This window comes from Pomacea canaliculata, linkage group LG1 (genome assembly GCF_003073045.1).
Source record: "Pomacea canaliculata isolate SZHN2017 linkage group LG1, ASM307304v1, whole genome shotgun sequence".
Classification (NCBI taxonomy): Eukaryota; Metazoa; Mollusca; class Gastropoda; order Architaenioglossa; family Ampullariidae; genus Pomacea; species Pomacea canaliculata.
This window is the reverse complement of record NC_037590.1, coordinates 27,335,725-27,361,669: the sequence shown is the minus strand read 5'-3', so window position 1 is coordinate 27,361,669 and position 25,945 is coordinate 27,335,725. Positions and strand designations below refer to the sequence as shown.

Below are 25,945 nucleotides of genomic sequence, written 5' to 3'. Positions count from 1 at the left end.
GAAGGCAAGATATTGCTCAAAATTAATTTTAGGTAGTTTCAAAATAGCATGACAATCTCTCTGTCCTACGAAAGTCTTTTAACTAAATCATACAGAAATATGTAAATTTTGTCACCAAGGACAGTGTTTTCGTTATTCTCTCCTTTATTCAAAGTTTGCTGAAATAGACAATGTTTGATATATAACAGCAAAATCAGCTGTTTATAAGTCATGGCATATACCATCAGAATAAACATTCATAATTTAAACAAAGGCTCATGTGACTGTGCACAGAATTTTCCTTTCAGAGATTATGCATTTTTTCAGCAGAAAAAAAAAATTCCTTAAAAGGACAAGATTACACACAATTAGAATACAACCAATCAGAACTAGCTGCTAGTGACCAAAACTAAACCACAGGTCCCACAATGTGCTTCGGAACATTTTGGCTATCCTGTAAAGCAGCATCATAGTTTCCAATTGCATAAAAATAGAAACAAAGTGAGAGAGAAATTTGTGTTGCATTTTTAAAAATAAATGGGCATGTCATCTCAAAATGGAGAAAAAAATGGATTCAAAGACCACCACACTAAATAAGCTAAATATATCATGGACTTGATGTCACATCTGTGAATACGATGGGCCATGAGGGTATAGTATGTGCTTGCAAACATTAATGGCCTGATAGCATTTTTTTATAAGTTTAGACAAATGTTAATTTTGCTTACTGTTAAATACAAGAGGAAAAATGATATTTGAAAGCAAAATCAAATTCTTGAAAAGGTAGGTAAAAAATAATGACACTGTTCATAAGATATGAATACAAGTAATTTCATCCTGGGACCTTAAATTCATACTCTATCTGTGGCGTTGGAAGATCGATATGTTCGGCTTTTTTTAGGGGAAACTTCATGCTGACAGTGAACGAACGACGTTCACATTCTTGCCTCTTCAGTCTCTTTTTTTGAGGGAGCGGTTTTCCCGGTTCATACTCCACCGATTACATGTGCATTATTTCATGCATACTCTTATCACGAACTTGTACACACGTCCGTAACAAGGGTCACCGCGTCATTTCGCACCGCAGCCTAAGTCAATTCGTCCCAGAAATGTCCATTTCGTCCCAAGACCGATCTTGTGAACTGAATAAAATACCGAAATACTGAGGATAAGTGTCATTTTTATCTTGCTGATTGTAGTAATATAAACTATTTCCTCACTTCACTGTGTACGTCTCGGGAAAGATAGGAATAAGGGCAGCAGTTGACGTAAATGTTAAACCTATTTTCGATACAGCTTACCACATATCATACAGAATCCAACACAAAAACAGTTTTCACACAATAAATACCACCCATGCGGTCTTGATAGAGTTATAGTGACCAGAGGGTATTTAGCGGTCAGTATGTCAGTCCTCAGGATTGCCAGATCGCTTGACCCAATTTTTTTTAATATTCACTGTAAGAGGTCACGGAAGTGGGCTCCTTTCGGCGCACAATCGAAATTGACCTTTGACAGCACAGCTTTTAACAATCATAATGTTATATTAATTAGAAAATATACATATTAATTCACTAATTAGATATCCGTCAGTTTAACGAGCTAAAAGAGTTTTAAAACTGCCAAAATGACTTATTTTGTGACAATGATAAACACGATGAAGGCCTATTTTGTGTCGATACAGACGACGAGAAGAGTATTCTTACGCGTCATCATGGAGTCAGAATTTCCGTACATTGGAAGTGGATTTGCAAAGAAGCATGAAATTCTGGAGGCAGGCATCGTTTTTTCGCTACTTTGAATGAGGCATTGAAGATGGACCACCGCAGCTCATTTGAGCTGATAATAGTTTGTGGTTGTTTTTTTTTACAGTTTTGTGAATAATCTGTGAAGTTTTGTGGGGAAGTTATCGGTAAATCTACATTGACCAACTGATTTACCAATAGTGAATAGATTGCTCACTCCTCTGCCATTGGCATCTGTTTGGTGCGCAATGTATTTAGTCCTGAAGTTGCGTGTCTCTTACTGACTATACTGATAATGACGACCAAGATTAAAGAACTCGTAAGTCGGAACAAGCGAAGACTTCGTGAAGATGGATTCGACTTGGATTTGACTTGTATCCTTTAGAACAAAGTTGTGCTATCAAAACGATCAATTATAAAGGTTTTCTTGAGGCAAAATTTTAAAGTGCCATTTAATCCTGAACATTTTCGAATAATGATCTTGTGGAATATCCAGATTGCTTGGTAGGTGCTATTAATTTATTTCAAACATGGAAAGGGTAAGACGATGGCCCGTTACAGTAGTCACTTACATTTATTTATAGATTCATATTTCAGGTCAATGGATCAGGAAGTTTTATAGTCTGCGATACATTGGTTAGACCGTTCTGGAGTTACAACCCACCACCTAATGTGTGTGAGAGAGAGAAAAGAGAAAGTGCTTTCTGATCAACCAAGTGGCATTTGTTTAACATTATATTATATCTCCATTATCATGTACTGTCATTGCTTGGTAGTTGCATTTATCCACCACCACTAAGTGTTATTTCCAGGCAGTTTCACTCAAATCATCAGATCATAAGAATTGAGATTAGTGTGGTCTCAACTGTATTAGATAAAATACTGTGTACAAGTTAGTGTGTACGTGTGTGTTCTTTGCGCATCAGTAGAAATAGTCATGCAGCTTCTGTGTCAGTTGAAACACTACAAAAGCCAAAATAACTACTTATTTATGAATATTGTTTGCAAACATTCCATAATTAAGATTAAAATTATTATACATATTTTTTGTGTAATAGATGAGAAATGGGTTTCAGCGTCAATGACATTTGATAAAGTAATAAATATGCAAGTTTATTGGGTAATAGTTCTGTTAAATTTATCAGAAAAAGATACTAATGATAGATCAGTGACTTAATAAGCTACTAATTCTTGCCAAGCTTTCCTAATTTTGATTTAAAAGGCAATTTTTTTTCCTTGGAGCCACTTTATATAGCTTGGGTTATTATGAATAGTTATATTTACTACATATAAATAGGCGTTTCTTTATGTTTCCTAATAGACATGTCACTGACCTAAGGTTTCAGCAGTTTAGAAAAAGGGTATCTAAACAGTAAGAAGATAAACCATGTTAGGGAGATCACCACAACAAGGATAGAATCATATAGATCAGACCACTCCCCAATAATGATAGCACTCCAGCTAGGAAGTAATCATGGAAAACATGATATTTCTGGAAATTTAATAACTCCCTGTTCTTATAGAGGAAGAATATAGACAATTAGACTAGAAAGTTTTTAGCGAGACTAAAGAACAAAATGCAGCCTTGTCATACTATCATGAAACACTCTACTCCCTCTCTTCCTCGGACCTTTATTTCCAAATAAGTGACCGATTTTTCTTTTAAGTGTTACTCTTACAGATCAGTATAGCGTATGCGTCCACCAAAAAGAAGAAACAAAAGAGAGAAAGTGCTTATTTAAGTAACAGAATAATAATAATATCTACTTGTAACATGCAGCATCACAATCCAGATAGATCATACTCTGCGCAGATCAGTAATAATGAATGAGCATTAGATAACAGACAGTGGATGGTGAGATACGTATAGGCACATTGAACAACAAAGATGAATTACAAGAGTGGAACATAAAGCAAGGGAATTATAAACAGTGTAAGATGGAGTTGTTACATGATGGTTAACATAACAGATAATATCACAAAAGGAGTTAAGACTAGTAATTCATGGATAGTACTTAGTGAACAGATATGTTTTGAGAGACTATTTGAATGTAGACTTGAGTCAGAGTGGCGAATATGACTTGGAATAGAGTTCCACTGCTTCGCAGCACAGAGGGAGAATGTCCATTGTCTGTACGTGATTGTCTTTGTGGGAGGGAGAGAGATAGAATGCAGGAGTCTGATGAGGAGCAAAGGTTTCGAGCAGGAGTATGGATGGACAAGATTTCAGTGATAAGAGCCATCAAAGAATCCATAGCATAGGGTTGAGGGCTTTAGTCTATTCTAGTTTTAATTGGTAGCCAATAAAGAGAAGGAAGAGATGGTGTGATGTTCATATTTCTGAGTCTGGAAAATGAGGCGAGCAGCTGAGTTCTGGACTTTCTGAAGTTTGTGAATGAGATGTCATGGACAGTCAGCAAGAAGAGAGTTGCAATATTTTAATTTAGAACTAATAAGCAGATGAGAATTTGGATGGTTGAGATGGACATAGTATGGTGAATAGAGCTGATCTTCTGGTGTTCATAGTACACTGAACAAATTATGTAACCTAAGTTACTTGTTTAAGTTACGAAAGGAGCATCACTTACTTGAACAGAGACAGGTTGTAGCGAGTAAAAGCTGGCTGTCCTTTTGGAAAAAATAAGATTTTTTTTTTTTTTTTTTGTCCTTTACTTTCAACGGAGTGCCACCAGCAAAGGACGGATTGGATACAGAGGTAGATTGAATTAGAGTAGCACATGGCTTGATATACATAATAAAGAGGATGGGACCAAGTACAGAACCTTGCGGGACTCCAGCGTAAATAGCAGTTAGTGGAGATATGCAGCTATCTACTTGAGACAGTCCTATCTGAGAGAGATGATTGAAACCAGTTGAGTTGGGGGCTTGAGATGCCATAGAGCAGGCATGTCAAAGAGGGTCCACTAAGGGCCACATGAGTTACATGTGTTGTCATGAGGGCTGCATGTGTGTATAGTGTCCTTTGTGCAGCCCATGGGTGTGCTTGCAAAGGGCCACATGCAGCCCCAAAGGCAGCATGTTTGACATGCTTGTCATAGAGAGTACTCAGTATATAAAAGAAAACATGACCAAGGAAAAAGAAAATGGAGAAATTCTTATAGAAAAATGTGAAGCATATTACAGGAAATTATGTAGGAGTAGGGAATCTGAACTATTGACTTTGAACCAAACCATCTAAGGGAATAGCAACTTCCAAACTCTAACGGAAAACAAGTGAAACAACTTAGAACAGACCTGGGCAAAGGCTGGCCCGCGAGCCGGATCCGGCCCACCTCCTGTCTCTGACCGGCCCGCCCGCTGGCCCGCCCGCCAGTATATATACTATATATGGGTAAAACGGAGTTAACTATATTAGTCCGGCCCTCTAAAACATCCCAATTTCTCATGCGGCCCCTTGGGAAAATTAATTGCCCACCCCTGACTTAGAAGGTTTAATAACAGAAAAAGAAGCAGCAGAGCTCCTAGAGATGAAAAATTATAAAAGCCCAGGAAATAATGGTTTCCAAGTAGAATTCTACAAATTTGGAAAGATTTAGAAACATTTATAATGAGATTATTAAATAATGCTTTACAAATGGGTAGTTTGTCACACAGAGATAGGGAGTTATAGCACTTATTCCCAAAGGAAACCTAATTTTCTGTTAAAAAAACTGGCACCCTCTTTCTTTATTTACAAGCTAATATATAAATGAGGGGAGGGAGTGGAAGTGAAGGTTCATTTGCTTCTGTGTGTGAGAGATTACAGAAAAAGTGAGTGTATGAGATAGACACAAAGTGTATGTTATTAATATAGTTAATAACAAATATTTAAGTTATTATACTGTATTAAAATGAAAATGAAAATAAGTTCAATCATATTTTGCAAATCAGGAAAATTACAGTGAATCTTCTTAAAGATTTACATTCTTTGACAGTACTTCAGATATTGCACCAAATATTATTGCCATGGGATTTCCTTCAGAGAAACTGGAAGGATATTACCGAAACAATATAGATGATGTCAGCAAGTATGCACTTTTTGCACCTTTTTGCTACTTTGATGTTACACATAAAATTGTTGACATTTAATTGATTTATGCAAGACTTGGGACCATTACCAGTTAACTAAAACAAAGATGACTGCTTTTATAAATTCATACTATCTGCTTTCATTTGCTGTCATGGGCAGCTTCCCCACATTTAATGAGTCATATTTTTTGTTCATTGACAGTACACTGTCTCTTGTTTTACAAGGCTTTGTCAAAAATGGTTGTACATTCAGCAACAGCACATATGCTTCCATTTTCAAGATTTTGTATTTTTTGTGCATTATGTGTCAACAGAGATGTTGTTCTAAGTCATCTTTTCTAGGAGCAAACAACTGGCAATTACATATATGACATTGCAAAAGGTTTCACGCCTAGAGGAAGAGTTGAACAGATGAGGGAAATAGTCTTTATTTAATTTCTCACAGTTCATTTTGTTCCCATGTGATTCATGTTTGGGGTATTAATAGGTGATATGAAATAGGTCTTTTAAGCATGATATATATATCACTATTTGGTAAGGTCTTTAAAGCTGCATTAGGATTTGATGCTGCTGTTACTAACAGTGTTAATCACTTTATCCAGTTTATGAGTATGATGAGCTTACTTCTGTTACTCTTAATTTATTGTTTATTTTATCTGTTTTAAACTCTTTACATCCTTACTCCTTACCTCCTAGAGTACTGCTCTTCTTGAGTTTTTACATTACGTTTTAACAGTTAACCTCCTTAGCCTTAACCTTGAGCATTACTTAAGCTTAGAATTTCATGCAAAAACCCTGAGCAGTTCTTGGACTTTACGCATTATCTGGTGTAAAAAATACTGCCCTGAGTAATAAATTTTGCTTGCCCAAGTAGTGCTCAAGGTTAGGGTTAGCATCTTCCATAAAATCATTTGGTAAATATTTGGGATGTTTTAAGATTAAGGCGGTAAAGGTATCATGATATTTATTGGCTGGTTCCCACTATCTATAGATTAATAGGCTGTTTTATTTTGAAGGTTTCTGGAAACAAGGCACAAAGACCACTATAAAGTGTACAACTTGTAAGTACTGCATATCTTTAGATAGAAACTTGTGTGTGTGTGCATTTTAATTGCCTTGCATAATAAAAAAAAAGCACAGGCACCATTAGCTTGATAGGTATGAACAAAATCCTGTGTAGAGATAAGTAAGACAGGAGTAAGATATAGAACATTATGAATAGGAAAAAATGTTGGAAGAGGGTATGATTTTAAGTATAGGTATAGTATACTGTTGAAATTCTCCACATTTTAGCCCCACTAATACAAATCAAGGGACAGCAGGTTCAGAGGGCTGCTGTGTTCAGGTACCTTGGTACAGTGATCGATGGGAAGCTCTCCTTTAGTGATCACGTGAACCAAGTGTATAAAAAGTCCCAGCAATGGCTGTACCTTCTGAGGAGACTCCGCAGCTTCAACATCAGTTCTGGGGTGATTGAGACTGTGTACAGGTCTCTTGTTGAGAACATCCTCTCATTTAACATCGCTGCCTGGTATGGTCACCTCCTTGTCAAAGACCAGAGTCATCCACCAGGCAGATAAAATTATTGGTAAATCACAGCTGCCACTTTCTGACTTGTACCTTCTTGCAGTCAGAAAGATGGCACATAACATCATTTCGGACCTAACGCACCCTCTCCATCCCAACTTCCAGCTGTTGCCCTCAGGCAGGCGCTATCAAGTGCCACGTGTACCAGAGGTCCTTTGTGCCAGCAGCCATCACCATCCTAAACAAAGGCACAAGGACTCAGGAGGAATCAAACCCAGTCTGAAGAGAAAGGGTGCTGACATCCATTATCAGCCATCACCTTGTTGAATGTGCGCTCCCTTTCGAACAAACAAGACGAGCTCTCTGCGCTCAGTCTAAATAATTAATGAAATGCAGGGATTTCTGTCACAGGCCAATAGATAACATTTTGTAATGTTGTTTGCCTGCAGGTGATGAACAGATAGTAGTATCAACTGACAAAGTACTAGGAGGATGATGAAAATGCAGACACATTTCGTTGCAGTCTGCAATGCCAACGCATTTTTAAAAAAAAATATATACAAAGAAATATAAAGTATTGAAATTTCATTGACCATTTGACGAAGATCCAACTACCATGATAATGTATCTTTACTCCTAACTGTGTGTGTTAAATGTCTGCATGAGTAGGTATGCCTGCCCTTGTGAGCAAAAGAATAATTTCTGTCTTGGGTCTCCTCGACAGACAATAAAGTCTGATTTGATTTGATTTGAATAAAAAAGTATAATCATGACATTATTACAAAAAGAGTGTCCTTGAGCATTACCTTCTACTTAGTGCCATCCAACCCCTTATAATGTCAGCTATTAGGAATTTATGGGAAAAATAAACTGTAGCAGGACTTCTGCTAAGGCTAAATTCTTTGGGGTCCCAGGGACCCCTTCAGATTTTTAAGGGGTCCTTGTTCTTTGCCCAAATTTGAAGGGGACCCCATTGATAAAAATTGAAGGGGTCCTCCGAACTTTTAATGTGTACTGTATGCAATTTTTTGCGTAAGCAGAAGCCTTGCTGTAGCCTGACATTGCAGGGTAAAGATAAGATTTTATAAATGCTGTCTGTACCACAAAGAGTGGATGCTTTTAATGTATATCCCATTGCCATTCTTGTTACTTAAACTTCTTTTTGCTTCGTCTTAAAAGCAGAGTTAATGCAAATCTTCAGAGAGATATTTTATGCTGGTTTCATCATGTACACATAAACTAACAACTTTTATCACAATTTCCCATTAGATAGGATCATGGCTTAATACAGTTGTCTCATATGCTAGCCAGCAACAATTATGACATACTTTCCTGCACATAGCACAATGAGTTTTATGCTTTAAGAATTATTTGAAGAAATTATAATTACATTTTGACACTTAAACCTGACCACAGGTTATGATATTTCCTAATTAAATTTGAGAAGGTAAGCGTTTATTCATTATTTTCGTAGTTTTGTAAAGAAATATTTACTGTATTTCCCCCAAAATAATGCCTAACCCAATAATAAGCTTTAGAATAATTTTTCTGGATGTGATATAAGCCCTACACCAGATTTATACCGTGTTTCCTCCGAAATAATACCTAACCTGGAAATAAGCTTGAGAATGATTTTTTAGGATGCTTGTGATATAAGCCTCACCCCAAATACAGGCCCTAGGTAAGATCATCAGGCAGCCAGATTTCATTCATCCATTGAAACACAACAGATTATTGAATTATAAAGTAATGATATTAATAAATAATATTACATTAATGCTTTAAGTAAAATATTATAACGAGCAATGATTCAGTGGGAAATGGAATCGCAAGAAATTCCAGGTTTGGAGAGTTACGATGATGTTCGAGGAGAAGATATTTTTGTACGTGAAAAAATAAGATATCTCCTGAAAATAGAATCTAATATCTCTTGGAGCAAAAATTAATATAAGACCCGGTCATTTTTGTTTTGGGGGGGGGGGGGCATTGTATGCATGAAAACAGGATTTTATATACATATTTGGCAGACATTACATGTAGTTGTGTTCTGAAAACAGTGAAACTAATATTTATGTATAACTATATATCCATATAGGATATTAAAGTGATTTAGGCAATTCATAAAGGAACCATTTTGAGTTATATGGTGCTAGCTAGTGATTTTCTTCCTTATAGACAACATTTGACCTTGTTTAACTTACAAGTGGTGTATTCTTATCCAAGTGTGTTTATCTAAACATGAAATAGTTTTGATTTCCGTATTACAAATGTATCTTTAAACACATCATCTTTAAAAGGGTTTCTTGCAAGTGTTAACAAGTGTACTGTATAAGAAGCTTATTTGGAACATGTCATTTAAGAACCTTTTTTTTAAAATCTATGTTAAAATACTGATAAAGGAGAGATACAAACATAAAGAAGCTAAATAAGGTGAATTTTAATTGCAGATGCAAGAAGTTAAGACGTCTGCATGGTAATGTGATTAATTACACTATTGAGCTAAACACAGTGCAGAATCAGAAGTTAGATGTCTCAAGACATGCTTTTAACCAAAACACATTCTAACAAAAAAAAGCAGAGAAGGCAGGATGAAAGGTAAATTGCTTGAGATTGTCAAGCCAAGATTCATGAATTTTTCTCTTAGACCCTAGCTTAGATTTTCTTGTGAGTCGTGGTAGAGGAGGTCACTGTAAATGCCTCATCTTTTTCTCATTGGTGCTGGGATTTGTTCTTAATTGAGGCTTGTAGTTGTTTTTTTAAAATTCACTATCATCATGCTCTAGGAGACTTGTTTTAATAGGAAAACTCATGGAAAAAACAATTATGGTGTGGAGGGATATTGGCTTAGCAGAACCAATTTACACAGGATGGAAGAAGTAGATCATTGAATAATTTAGTGTACATCGTGCCTTTGATCTCTTTCAAGCTTGACAGGCAAGACCAGGTTGAGAAATATTGGAACTGTTGAATCCCAACTCAAGTAAAACACAAAACTAAGTTTAAAAATGCAATAGCATGTCATATAAGTGTCCTGATTTTTTTTTCTTTAAAGCAAACATTTTTTTTTTTTTAGCTAGATTCACAGCTGCACCTAAATTGATGTCATTGACATGTTTGAGGTATAAAGGTTCCAAACTTCTGTTCATTAGGCATTACCGTCACAGCTGGCCTGCTTTCACAGTGTTAGGAACTGGGTTTTTAACTCCACCATTCAAGAATATCTGTGTTCCAAGAATAGTATTTTGTAAACAAAATGGAATTACTTGCATGTTAGGATTTAGTTATAAAGTAAACCCATCCAGTTCATGTAAGTGCTTGTTCATTTAAACTGGCCTTTTAACTGTTCACACAGTATACAGCACAGCAGGCTTTGATCCCCAGAAAAATGATAATTAATACTCCACCCCAAGGAAGACAATATTACAGACAACAAACATTTCGAATATGTCAAGTATTACCTGTCGTGTAATTATACTTTCACTCTCCATTTCCTGTTAGTCGCATATCCTCCCAAATTATATAGACCAGTTTGCACTGAGATAATGTGAGATTTTACGTGAAGAGAGACCAGTCGTTTTAGCAAAAGAGTGTGGAAGAAAGGAGAGAGCAAGCCAGAAATTGTGCATCTCAGAATTAACAAAACAACAACAATAATAACATTGCAATTTATGTATAGAGCATTTCATGCATTGAGGTAAAAAAGCAGTGTGCATTATACTCAGGGTATACATAGGTACACAGACATAAAGCATAAATGCAACTTACATACGAAGTCATTCACACATGGGAGTGGATGGGTGAAGGAATCCAGAGTACCCAGCCAAATGACAATAAAACTTGTTCTTCTAGCAGCTTCTGTTTTCCTATACTCATTGTGTGAACACCTCACTGTCCTAGTGTCCTACTGTCCTTTGGTGTAGCCATCAATGCACCTCTCCCTGCAGGACCACATAAATACAGTGTAAATCCATCCTCCTTAGACCTTTTTGACACTTGTCTCAACCCCAAATAAATCTTGTGCTTTTCACTTTTCACTTGTGCTATCCCAGCTGGATCACTGCAACTTTCTGTTGGCTTCCCTAGCTGCCTGCTTAACAAGATTTAAAGAGTTCAAAACAATACGCGAATGGAGAGTCGACCAAGAAGCACCTTTCCATGAGCTGCATTGGTTGCCTGTTCAGGCATATTTTGACTACAGAGGCCACACCCTGCTGCTGGAATAGGTATCTGAAATATTGACACCCATCCAGCAGAGTTGGTCTCTGATAAGCTCATGCAGAGCTCCTTTTACTTATGATACACCAGATGAAAAATCTGGCTGCCACTTCTATTCCTCTTCTGGCCTTCTCTGGAATGCCTTGTCCCTATCACTTCGCACACTGACCACCTTTTAGACTTACAACAAAACTGGTCTTGAGACCCATCTCTTCCAGAAACATTGGTCTGCACAGCAAGTGCGATTTTGGTCATGGTACTGCACATTACAAATAACTATTATTATTATTTCAGTAACTGAAGACAACCTTCTTTCTCTCACTCACTCTTCTCCTGTTTTGTTAACTGCAAACATTGTTATATTTATGTATATGTAACTTATTATTTTGTCAGAGTACAATAATCTTGCATCCAAAATTGTTTTTATTATTAAGGTTTCTAGCATTGTTTTGAGAGTGTAGATAAAGCAGAACTTTTCACAGTGTACAGTCTATAAACAACTCAACTATTCCTTTCTCCACCTCTGTCCGTCTTGGGTGTCATTCTCAATCAGAGTTGGACTTTTCATCAGCATATTTCTCATGTCTGCAGAACTGCTTACCTTAAACTTAGTAGAATTTGTCATTGTCTCACACTGATGCAACTAAAACTCTAATTTGTGCTTCCAAGGATGGACTATTGTAATTCTCTTTTATTCCCATATATCTTCTTGACTTCAAAGGATCCAGAATAATGCTGCTCACCTTATCTGCAGACCATCTAGATGTGAACATATTTTTCCCATCGTTTGCTCTTTTTACTGACTGCCAGTAATGGATCATATAGCCTACAAACTTTCCTCTTTGACTTACTCCACCATTTCTGTGACTGGTCCTCTGTACCTCTCCAAACTCACTCCCATCTACACACCCGCATGACTCCTTCACTTATCTTCTGACACCAATCTTCTGCGAGTCCCACTAGCTAAGAGAAAGATGTATGGACAGAGGTCTTTACCATGCCCCATCAACTTGGAATGGATTACCCATCAGCCTTTGTCACTCTGATTCTCTTACTACCTTTAAAATGCATCTTTTCAGAATGACTACTTTACTGTGACTCTTCCTGACAATTTGCATGCATAATGCGTGTCTAATTTACTTTGTTTGTGAGCAGGTGTCTGTTGTAGAAGAGACTATCTGTTATGTGCGAATATGGGGTACATGGTTGTTGGTGATTCAGTCTTTATATTTATTTAAAACACTCTGAGCAAATCATTGGAAAAGTGCTATATAAATCATTATTATATTTTTGTGGTCTTTCTAGAATTTTATCCACTTTTCCCAGAATATTGTCAGAATTGAGATTAATAATTTTATTGTACTAGGTGCTCAGAACGGAAGTACCAGCCAGAAAAATTCCACCAACGGGTGGCTAATTATCCTTTTGAAGACCACAATCCACCTCGTCTTGAGCTGATCCGTCCATTTTGTGAGGACCTTGATGAGTGGTTGTCACGTGACCCAGACAACATTGCAGCTATACACTGCAAAGCTGGAAAGGTAAGGATCATAATTTTTAAGATTTGCTTATGTTAACTACTTAGCTCACTTAGTAATTCAGTTATCCTCACAGTCTATGCAAGTATGCTTTGTTTTCACCAAACCCTACAGCCTATCGGTCATCAGCTTCAGCTTCTTAAGAAAATGACTAGACAAAATAACCTCAAGAAATATTGTCTGGTGTTAAATCTCTCATTAGCTACTAGATCTCTAGTCTTAGATTATCCTCAAACAGCTCGTAGCATACTCAGATGATTACTCTTTTACTATTTCTCAACAGTCTGTATACCATCCATCACACAACACTAAGACTGGACTGCTATAAGTTACAAATGATGTCTTGCTGACACTTGATCTATGGAGATCTGTCTTTGCTTGATCTCATTGCAGCATTTGACACTGTTGATCATAGCATATTTCTTGATTTACACAAGCAACACTAGGATATCTCCAGAACTGTTTTATGCTGGTTTTCTTGAGGAAACTATTGTTTCATCTGATTCATCTGCTCTTCTGTTTGGTGTTACACAAGTATATGTTCTTGGACCTGTCCTTTCTTAATTATGTAGAGTGGTGTCCCTTTGCCTACCTGTCTGGAGAGGGCAGAGCTCTTGTGTTTTTGTCTTATCTGACATCTTCCTGGTGTTAGACTTGTGATTTTGTATGCTTTGATGTGCATGCCATTGTGTTTAGAATATGGTGCCTTTTCCATTGCAGTGGCTTCAGTTTCGTTTCTATGTGCAGACTTAACAATCGGCACAGTTCTGTGGGCTTCATGTTTGTTTGATATTTGTAGATCAGTGATTTGTGTGTGTGTGCTGCGTGGTCATTGGTTGTTACAGTTCAGCTGGTGCCATCTGCTTGACGTGCTATTTGGAGTGCATTCCGACTTGTATATGTTTGATATTTGAGCTGCAGATTCTGGTTCATGCTGTTTTTGGAGGCTGCCCTTTGGCATGGAGTACACAGTCTGCTACACACCTACGTCGTCGTTTTGTTGTCACCTTATTTTGACATCACTCTACTTTTTGTTATTTGTGAAGCACCTTGAGCTGTCCAGATAGCAGGATAATGTGCTAGACAAGTGACATTTTATTATTATTTTTATGTATACATGTATACACTGTTTCCACTCAGTCATTTGCTGATGTCACATAGCTATATGCCTCATGCCAGAACTCTTGATGTTAAAAGGCTTGTCTGTTGAACACTTTTCTAAATATTATAAGACTTTAACAGCAGCATACATACTACGTGGCATGTAACCCATCGTTAGATTTAGAAAGTGCTGTTTATATCCTAGAATAACCTGTATTTCCATTTTTTTCTATGCTTCCGGTTGTGAAAAGTACTTGTTTGCTTCCTATTCAGTTTCCTCCTTTTTCACGTTTTGTTGGTCTTAGGTATTTATTTTTTTTTAATTAATGGGTTATTCTGTTAACCCCATAACCAATAGCTCTAAAGTCTTCATACTTCTTGAGTGTATAATAATAATATGTCTTCAGAATTTTATTGGGACATGGATATACTAAGTAGATAGTGATTTCAAAGTATGATTTGGTTGTAATTTTGTTGCATAGAAAAAATATAAAACTTACATAATTGTGTACAATACAAAATATTGACCAGGTTTGTTCTTGTGATGTTATTAGATTTTTAATTCTTTTGGTGTGGTGGGTAGCATAGATTAAATAATGCATAAAAACTAAATTTGGTTCTAATTTTCAGCATAAATGTTAATGTAAAATTATAATAAAATTTCTCTCTCAACAGGGTCGTACTGGGGTTATGATTTGTGCATACATGTTACACAGAGGTCGTTTCAAGGATGCAGAAGATGCTCTAAAGCATTATGGAAAGACAAGAACAAGAGATGAAAAGGTAAGGATCAAAAGATTTATTGGATAACTAAAGTCCAGTTGTTATGTTTTTGTATATTCCACTAATATGTTTCTTTTGTTCTAGTTGTAGAGGAGTACTCCTAAAAAGCCTTAGGTCAGTTCTTTTAAAAAAATGGCAGCTCACTAAATTAGAAAAAATGTTTTATTAATGCCCTCTCCCATTTAAAAAAAATGAAAGAAAAAGAATAAATGCAGGAAAAAATTACAGAAAACATAACAGTTTTGAAGTGCTAGTGGCCTGTAAATGAACGTGCTACAAGAAGCTACTATTGACAGCTGAAAAGAACAAATGCAAGATGGAGATGTGGATGAATTTTGCAGGGGGTGACCATTCCAAGTCAGCGCGGTATGTTTTATACTATGGTGAGCTTCTGAAAAGCAACTTGCAGTACAAGCCAGTCAGTTTGCTTTTAAAGGGAATAAAGTTTGAAACCATTCCCATGTTTAATAGCAGCAATGGTTGCAGTAAGTCATCTTTTTTTTTATATATTAACATACCATAATCTTTTGAATACAATATAAATTTGTTGTGTACCTTGTTAACCAGTTTCTCATTAATACTTAAGCATCACATTAAGGATTTAGGTAGATCTAAACATGAAGCAAGCAGGCACTGTGTTATACTGCACCATCTAGATAAAGTGCTTGAGTAAAACTTCTGTGAAGTTTAAGACATTTGCATGCTTGCATTTGATTTGTCAAAATATATTTTAATTACTTTTTAAAATCTGTTGTTGATTGTAAAAGTGCTTGTAAAAATATAGATTTGAAACAATATTAGCATTTCATGATACTAAGAAGGGTTAAAAATCCTGATTTACTTAACCTGTTTGGTACAGAGAAAAAGTGGTGTAAAAACTTTTCTTTTTCATTTATCTAGACATAATTCTTTCATTATTAGAATTTTACATCAATTATAGTTATACTTTTTGTTGAGATTTTATTTTATAAAGAGAGCATTATTTTAAAAAAATCCATTTCAATTGGGAGTTAATATTGTCTGCATTTTGTTGTACTGAATGTAAAAATCTCATTATTTATTCCAGATTTTACATTTGTTTCAGCGCCACTTTTTGAGGTACATCAGTTGAAGGTAAAAGTACATAGTTCTCCTGTATATGACACAATCAGAAAAGGAGAAACATGCTTTTACATGTGGGTGACTAACCCAGTGCCACTTTGTGGTGACATAAAGATTGAGTTCTATAACAAGACAATGATGAAACAGAAGGTTAGTAAACTAAATAAGCTAGTACAAAGAAAAAAACTTTTTTTCCTATAAAGATTTAAGCAGTCTTTTTATCAGTTATTTTAGTAGTTTTTTGGTTGCTAAAAAAAACCCCAGAGATGCTCAACCATATTTTATCTGGAGAAATCTGCATAATGTAACGATCCTACTTTCATTTCCATGTCATGGCACATTAGTCCATGACACTGAGAAGGGTTAGCAGAAATGCTTACCGTGAAGCTTTGGAAATGTCAGAAAACGATGTAACAAAATGCTTCATTATCATTCATAATCTGTGTAGAAGACTAGTTTTCCACAAGGTTGGAGCAATTAATGCTTGACCACATTCAGGGTGGGTTAAGTTTTCATCATAATGCCAGTGACTAATATGGGTGGTCAGAGCATATGGGCATATAGCTTTGCCACAAGGGTCTTTTTCTCATGAAAGCTGATTGTGTTGTCTAGCTATCAACCTTTTGCTAGACATTTGGTGAGCAAGTTGGCTGATTTGTTCATTGGGATTCTGCAGTGGGCTGGTATCCATGGCCCGAGTACTTACGGCCTTTTGGGTGTCTGTTGGAGTTTCTGCATTAAGTGAGGGAGCTTATTTCCTAAAAGGACCTCCAGAATGGACATTGCATTGGTGAGGTTGTGAACATTTGCATGTGAGTGGTCTATCGTGGATGCTGAATGCATAAAGGCCTAGACTTCTGCAGTGTAATTAAAGCAGTTTTTCTGTCAGTATTGCAGTTGTCTGTCCATCTGGAGAGTGGATGTGCATGCCAGACACTGGTAAAAGGATTACACCTTTCAATTGAGAGTGAAAAGACAAGAAAATAGGCTTTGATTTTGCTGACATTACCTGTGCTTTGTCTCGTCTCAGGCTGAACTTTGGGAAATAATTAGTCAATGTTGTTGGTGATTACTTGTAAAGTTTTTACCTTCTTTATGCCACAACGTTGCTTGTTGCTCATGAAAGTCATCTCAGAAGAATATTCTTATATTCTTAGGTGTATGGTGTCCCATCACAGTGTTTATAGTTTTCTACATCTGTTGATAGCTTAGCAAACAACAGATTTATTGTCATTGTACTCCCCTTCCCTCCATATTGCCATATGCTTGATACAGATGTCTTTCTTACAGGAACTTTTTTTGTTTACCCACCACTCTTTTTATTGTGTTAAATTGGAAGATTTTGAATAGAGTATCAAACATCATGCCATCAAACTAGTTGTTTTCATAGTGCCTTGACATCCATCTGACCTGCAAGAAACTTTTTGGTTGGCTGAACTATAGCCCAAGAGGCTTTATAATTTTATAAGCTTTTTAGCTTTCTTAAAAGGAAAGGTATAACCAAACTGGATTTCTGAATTAGCTTACTTTTTTTTTAAATGTGCTGATTGCTTTATAATTTACACAAATAATGTGAATAATCTTGTAAGATTAGTATCCTTTTAGATTAAAATTACCCACCCATGTGTTTCATGTAGGTTTTGCAGGCATTTTTGTCAGTTATTGGATAGTAAAAAAAGAAAAGTGTAGAGAGAAATATGCTGAGGAAGAGAGACTTTTTAAAGAAATTTTCAAATGGTGCACATTGTTTCTTCATTCTCTGTCTCCCAACGAAATGATGAAAAAAAAAGTTCATTTCTTTGAAAGCACTTAGTTATTTTATCAACTTTAGAGTGACAATCATCTACATCTATGTGTCTTGTTTACAAGGAAAAAATGTTTCACTTCTGGTTCAACACCTTCTTCGTCCAAGAAACAGTAGATGCAAATGAATTGCTGCGGAATGGTGGTACCCACCCAGATGACAGCTTTGCAGAATATTCAGTGTCTGACTCTTCCAAAAGCAGACTTAGACAGAGCCAACAAAGACAAATCACACAAGCTATTTAGTCCCAACTTTAAGGTAAGACAATATTTATCTATTTTCAGCATTGTTTGGTATGGCTTTCTTGAATGTGTTTTATCTTTAAAAGTTTCATTTTGTTGTTAGTTATCTCTAGAGTAGCATATTGTTTGCTTGTGTATAGACTGAATGTATTTTAATTATTCTTTTTGTATTTGCAGGTGAAGGTATTTTTCCAGCAAATGAAGGAGCCAGAACAAGGTTTAGAGCGAAGTAAAAGTGCTGATGATGTAGTGGGAGATAACAAATATCGCAAGCATGATGACTTTTCACAGCAGTCACGCTCTCATACATCAGATCAACTGTTTGTACCTCCGCAAAGGTCCCATGCCTCTCATAAACATGGTGCTCATAACAATCATACGTTGGAGGAACGTTACCATCTGTTGACAACACGCAACCTGACACAGCCTGGGCGCCGAGAGGCTACAATAATAGACACAGGCTCTCTAGAGGAGAGTGTAGAGGCAGTTTCCTTAGGGGGTTTTAGTGATAATGACCAGTTTGAGGATGATCTGTCTGACACTGAAACAGACAATGAGTGGGAGGGCTGCGAAGTCACTCATGTATGACACCTGTTGTCTGATGAACGATATAGAGCTGTGAGAGGACTTGGTAACTGCTTTGTTTCTAATGAAATACTGCTCTACTTGCATAGTATAGTATAGAGGTTGCCAAGACCATGACACTTACAACGATAGATGATAAGAGCTTCAGAGAATGCAACGAAATCTTTGTTTCCAGAGTGACAAGGATGTGTGTTGGCTCAGAATTTAGGGCACTTGTTGGATAGATACTATGTTTACCTACATTCATTCCCTAAAATGATCGAAGAAAACCATTCAGATCATATTGTTAGAAGACAGCTAAGAGTGTTATATGAATATAACATAATAATAGGTAGTAGAATGATGCAGCAGCTGGGTATTTTTTTGGGTTGTGGGGGGTATTCCTTCACATCACATACAAATGTTAGGGAATATAGATAAAAATATCATTTTCTTATCCTGCTTGTCCAGCTTTAACAGGGAAAGCATGTCAAGTGTAAGTAATCAGGTGTTACATAGATTACCTTGTTTTTTGTAATATATGTGCCTTGGTACATCACCAGCTTGGATTTGGAGCATGTAAACATTCTGAAGCGAAATGCTCTGTATCTGTGGGAACCATAAATTCATAAGTAGTTAACAGTATTTAAGCTGTGCTTGATGCATTTGGTTGTTTTCTTTACTGATGTTCAAACTTAAGCTGTAATAAATAAAAGTAAGGAAATCTGCAGATTGATAAAAATATAGAATCATTTAAGTCATGCCCTGGTTGACCTGGTGCTGTGATTCTTGGTGCATTTTTGTTGAGTTATAGTTTAGAAATGATGGAGAAAATAATATTTTCTGTTATTTTACAAAAGTGATTAAGAATCAGGAAAAAGTATTTTGAAAATGTACTGTTTATAGTGCTCTCAGTTATGTGACTAAAGACCAGCATAAAAGCAAGGAAACAACAGTAATGATTTATAAAGGTATAAAAAGTACAGCCTAGACTTCTTACCTCAACATATCTTGTTTTTCACCATTGGTTATGGCAAAACAATTTCCCCATAGTATTATTTCTCCTGAAAAGCCATCTTATTCCCCTCAGCACACTTAAAGTGCGTCATTGCCTGTGCTGTTCCACCCACTTTGTCATCAGTCGTATTTGGTTACAGTTATTAATGGACTAAGTATATACAGATAACAGGCACAAGACACCTGACAGGTTTTAACAGATACTTTTTGTTTATTAAACAGATGTTTTTAATTTGAGCTTTGAACAAAGAAAAGTGTTTGAAATGATAATCCTTTCAATACAAAGAAATCCTGAAAATGTTCAGCAGATTTTCTTTTAGTCAGACTTTACTGTGTAGAAAACATCCTTTGGAATAGGCAGTGGCCTGGATTGTGTTGCAAATGCATCAAAAAACATGTATGCCAGTAAACATTCAGAATTGAAAACAGCTCTACATATTTTTATTATGATCACTGGGCCACCATTACTGATACCATGTTGTGAGAGAAAGCAAAGCATCTTGTGGCAGAACTTGATATTATAGACTTTTGTAATTTTAACAACTGGCTGTGTCAGTTTAAGAGACAAGTCAGAATTGTAAGTGCTGAAATTTGCAGTGAAATAGTGTTTATTGCTATTATTGTAGTGTTGCACATGTTGTGGATTGTGCACCTTGTGTCGGCGCCTTCACCAAAAGTATATGCGGGAGATATGATGGCAGAATAGCAAGTCTAGATGCGTAATAAAGGTTACTGATGAAAGTGCCTTTTTTCATTTAGTAGATACCACATGGTTTCACTAACATTGCAAGAGTTACATCTTGTACATGAATCAGAAAGCAAGTTGTTCCTTGAAATAAAAAATGTTTAAGCCCATGTCTAAACTGAAGAAAAAGCCACATTCATTTTTATTCATTCTAAACATTTTTAACAAAAGCTTTGAAAAACAGAAATTGTGAAAAAATCATTTTGCTTCCACTTCTGGTATATAATGTAACAGGGTTATACAGTCATATTAATTTACACAGTTCTAATATTAATTTACACAGTTCTAAAGTTGCTTTTACAACAGTAGAGATGATGTAATAATAATATATTTTGATAAATTTTGCTGTCTTGTTCATGGTTACAGAATAGTTAGTAAGTAGTTAGAATAAATAAATTGATAGTTCTTTTGAAAACTGGACAGGTTATGGTGTTTAAATCATTTTAACCAGAAAGGGAATTATGTCTTGTCTGATTTTAAAGCATCTGTGAGCGCATGTGCACATAATTATTTTTTTATTCTCTGTGTGCATACACACATGCACTTGCATACATGTACACATATGCATGGATATATGCCTGTGTATAAGCCAACTTGTTTATACAATTCTCAGGATAGTAAATTGTGTCTATTCCTTGACCTCTCTTCTATTCATGTTAAAAATGGAATTATGAAGAATTTCATTTTAGGGCTTCATGTTTATAACCATTTTCAACTGTCATGTGCTTTTGCCAGTTTCTAACACGAAACCAACATTGGAAATTATTATTTTGATGGCAGGTGGCAGAAATATTGCATGATTTTTTTATTTTTTTTTTCAAAAATGTAAAAGCATCAATCTTCAGATTCTCAGATTAAACAGATGGTTGCATCTTTTTTATTTTTCTTAAGAGTGTAAGGGTAACAAAATTGGTCCAGAGGTAATACTGTAGTCTATAGTTAACAGATGTTATTGGCATTTTACTAGTTCTCCTTTCAGCTACAAATAGAAACTTATTATAAGCAGTTCTTTCTTTGGATCTTTTATCCTTCATTGTTTGTTAATAATAGATACAACTAGTTAAAAGTACTCTTATTTTTGGAGTACATCTGGTCATCTTTTTCTGTCAGAGTAAAGGTCCGACCACAGATTTTCAGCTGGCATTATTTATGTTGATCGCTATTTTAACAAATTTGGGAAGATTTTGTTGTTAGAACTTAAGTCTAATAAGTGCACATATGAATTGTTTGTACTATTAGAGTCCAACTAGAACTAGTAAGATTATGGGGTCATGTTTGTGCTTTACATCAAGGAAACAGTGGTCGAACAACTGCAAAACTAGGGGATTGCACAAAAGCACAATTTCTCATAAGCTGTTTTAACAAAATGTCTCTCTTAAGAGCTTGTTTCTAGTTTTTGAAGGCTTAAAGAAAGATTGATGGGAAGTGTATGTATGGGGGGGGGGGGGGGGGGATAAACATAATTGTCCAGCTTGCAGCTGTTTTGATAGCTGGGAGCATGAGGAGGCAGCCCATGAAATTATTTAGTTTGGCCCTTCCAGATCTAGGAACTTTTTTCATAGCAATATAAATTTATATAAAGTGAATTGTAACCATAATGTAAATTTTGAAGGACAAGTAAAGAACATTCATTATAGGATAGTATACATATGAGTACACGACGGGACAGAGAAGTATGCTTCTCAGCCATCTGGCAGTATTGTATTGACTTGGAAGACAATCCCAGGCTGGCTGGGAGTGCACGTGTTGCAAAAGTGTTAACACACAAAGCAACGCTACGGCTTGACAAAATATAGCAGGCTAATTTTCAAGTTGATAATTTTGTATGGCCCACAAATGAAACTAAATATCTAAATGGCCCTTGGCAGAAAAATGGTTCTCCATCCTTGCAAATAGATTAAGAGAGCGTTCTTATCTTGGGGCCAGCATCATTGTGAAAGCTTTATTGTTGGTGCCCATCTCCTTTCTCTCGCTGCTTTTCGTTCCTGAAATCTTTAAGGGGTCAGGTCAACTGTGAGAAGCGTGATGTAATGCAGGGTTATTGAACCCACATGTATTGCCTCTGGTCTTGGAGCCAGTGGTCTAATCATTCTCTGCCTCTCATATGGTTTTGAGCTTATCCTTGTTATTTAGAAGTGTGGAGGGGGATGCGCACTTGTAGAGCTGTGAGCTTGCTTTTTTCACATTAGAAATAAGTTCATTAACCAACTTTTGGCAGCATATGAGAATTGTTTCCAATTCAAAATAAAAATTGAGTGGACCCTTTGTAATAAGAGAGTCTTCCTCGTGTTTTTCGTTTGTTTGGTTTTTTAGCCATTATGTTACAAGCTCAGTATAATATGGTAGAAAAATAAGCGTAATTTTTCGACTCTGCATGATGTGGGAGTTCTGGGACTTGGTACCAGTCCATTGATACTGGTAGTTGAATGGCTAATGCCTACACTGCTACGCTGCTGTAAGATTTTATTAGCATTTTAGATAACTGGTATGTATTAACCATCCAGCTAGTGGCATACTTTGCACCAGGGCCCAGGGCATCATGTGTCGGTTATTTAGTCTACTTCACAGAATAAAAGCCATGGATCACTTTCCAACAGATCTTGATGCTTAACATATATTTTTAAAAATACCTTGCTGTTGCATGTATATGATCATTAAGTAGAGAAAGGGTTTTGTTTTAGGAAAAACTTCGCAATAGTCATCACTTCTCATTGCATGGTGAAGTAGCATGTTTTTCTATGAGCCTAGTTGGGGAAAAAGGCCTTGAAAAGTATTCCTGTCATATCTTTCTAAGAAGACATAGTAACAAGTAATACTCTTCTGAAATAAGTTGTGATTTGTCATTGCTGACTGTATCGTTAACTACAACTTTGATTTATCTTTGCAGCCTCATTGTTTAGAAATCAGAATATACTTATGTTTCTTTAGTCCTGAAGATGTTTTATGTAGCATATATTTTCAGAGAAATGGTAGACAGCTATAGCATTTTATTACCAAATGTTAGCATACATCTTGATAAAAACATTTGGTGCTTTTGCCCATGCAGGCATGTAGTGAGTGTACTCATATTAGCTAATATGATTTTAATCCACTGTCAATATTTTTGACATATAAACAAGATGGTATGTTTTTTTCAAGAAAATTTGAAGTCCTGTTGTTTGGAAGGTCATGTGTGAGTAAATTTGTGATCTCCACAGCTGGTAACTGCAAAATCTGAAACATATTACCTATGTTTTATGTGACAAAAGTATATGACTATAAAAGAATGGCCTAACAGATAGAATACCATGTTGTCTTTTGAACAGACATGACTATTTTTTTACACCAGGCATTACCTTTGGGCTTAAGTATCAGTCACATAGGATGTTTGTGTTTAAATAAAAATGTGAAGATTATCTTGTTAAATAATAAAAAAAAAAAGGTAATTAAGAAGACTAAAATTTGGCGAACAAATCTGTGCATGCCTTTCCAATATAGAAGTAAAACTGTTTGTCACTATTTTGTCTTTGACTTGATAATCATATTCGGATTTGAGAAAATATCAGAAAATTAAGTCCTAGTAATTGCCTTTTCAGCAGTTTGTTGTTTACTGTGATACTGTTGAAATCTTGGATATTATCTTTAGATTTGTTACGTCAGTGCAGACTTTCTCTGTTCACTGTGAGTAGCATGGAAATGATGACCATGACTAGTCATCAGGAAATTAAAGCATTTTATTGCAGCTGTAGTCATGAGTGGCTTTGTGAATGTGATTTTGTTATCAAGAATGGGACAGTCTGAAGTTCACAAAAATGTGTCTATTGTAATCATGAAGGGTTATTCATGCACCTTTGAATTAGTTTAAATTACTGCCAGTGGTCTTATGTGATGATTGCAAAAAAAGAAATTGAGGTAAATTGTACTAAAGATATGGGTACTGATAGAAGACCAGTGAGGTCTTGTGATGACCTCTGAAATAAATTTAATTAATATATTCAATGTATGCATCTCTTCTCAGAGTGAGATAGGGGGGAAAATGAAGCCTAGGAACAATGGCTCATGGAAACGAAGTCATGCAATATCTTCTTGTTTGCCACAAAGAAAGCAGTCCAAGAAAACAGTAGTTACCTACAGTGCATGTAACATTGTACATGCTATGTAAATTTTCTTAGTGTTTCTAAGAATGCTGTGTTAATCTCTGAAGCCTTGAAAGTGCCTCATTGTGTGTAGTGTGTACTTAGACTGGGTTGTTGCATAGTTTCAACAAGAAAGTGATAGTCATTTGGTCTTGTTAAAGGCAATGTTGGCAGCTCATATTCATCTGGTGACACTGACATGTTTAGGAGTGTGGGGAGTGTGTGAGTTTGTGCACACAACTGCATGGGTGTATGCATGTGTTTTGTATGTAAAAGCACAGTCTTGTATGACTGCTTGCAGGGTTACTTTGCCAAAATGTTTTGTAATCTATTTACCACTTCAAGTCAAAATAGAGACAAGGCCTCTACAAATATCAAGATGTATATTTTGCAAGCAGCTGTTGTAAATAATATTATTTTAATATCTTGAAGAGAAAAATATTTGTTTTGCTGTAGCTGTGTAGGATAAAAAATTGTGTGTTATGCACATTTGTATGGATTATAGACATTTCTTCTTTGAAATAGAATGAAAGGATGGGTGTTCCTGCTATTCTCACAGTATGATGAATCATAGCTATGTGGGTTTTTTTTTTTTTTAATTGAATACCAGGTTATGCACTACTGGTTGTTTTGTGGATTAAGTAGTGTATCTCAGATGCTGTTGAATCTTTTTTTCCAATACAATTATACAAAATAAATGGCACAGTACATGCTGTTTCATACTGTATTATTGCATTGAGGTTGCAAACTAATATACTTGCCATTTGCTTTATTGTTTTTCTTTATTTTTGTCACTTTTTAATTTCATTTTCTTCCATTGTACATTTATAAAAATTATCATGTAATTTGCAGAAGTTTCGTTTGCTGTATATATATATATGTGTGTGTATCAGATTTTTTTCTGCATTACAAGAGAAAATATTTTCCTGTGTAAAGGAATGGAAACTTTCCATTGGCTCTGTTTCTTCGTATCCTTTGTTCATTCCATTTGATACGTTCATCTCTGTACTAAACAATAGTCTATTAACATCTGCTCATGTGCAGTAGTGTCTCTAACTTTTGCAGAAATGATATGTGTGTAATAGTACACTCTGTTCCAGGTGTTAAAAAGCACTTTCAAAGTATGCCATGTTCCTTGTTTGATAGGAAAGGTTTCTCCAGTTCTGTTTTATTTATTTTTAAATGGGAAGCATAATTGCAGTAGATGTTTCCTTTAACCATCTTCTGTAAATTTTCAGTTTTATTTCCATAAGCTGAAAACCCTTTCATGTTGTTTATTTCAGTGTAAAACAACAAAATTCTTCTGTTATATATTTTTAAATGAAACGGTGTACAGCATTGGCATGTTCAACATGACTTGCAAATTAGGGAGACTAAAGTCTGTGGAAAATGTAGATTCCAAGATATTAAGATGATGATAAAAAAAGGTTATTAAGCTAA

At 35.7% G+C, this 25,945-nt stretch overlaps 1 protein-coding gene across 1 annotated transcript; it reads left to right on the top strand.

Moving 5' to 3' along the window:
• The first annotated feature begins 1,643 nt into the window (after positions 1-1,643).
• Positions 1,644-25,945, top strand: LOC112577354 (phosphatidylinositol 3,4,5-trisphosphate 3-phosphatase and dual-specificity protein phosphatase PTEN-like). The gene is given in 11 exon segments (XM_025260451.1): positions 1,644-2,098; positions 5,668-5,752; positions 6,770-6,814; positions 12,862-13,036; positions 14,810-14,917; positions 15,259-15,277; positions 15,280-15,402; positions 16,002-16,168; positions 17,888-18,004; positions 18,006-18,080; positions 18,242-25,945. Coding segments are annotated over 11 exon segments (1,404 nt in total). The 5' UTR covers positions 1,644-2,019; the 3' UTR covers positions 18,653-25,945.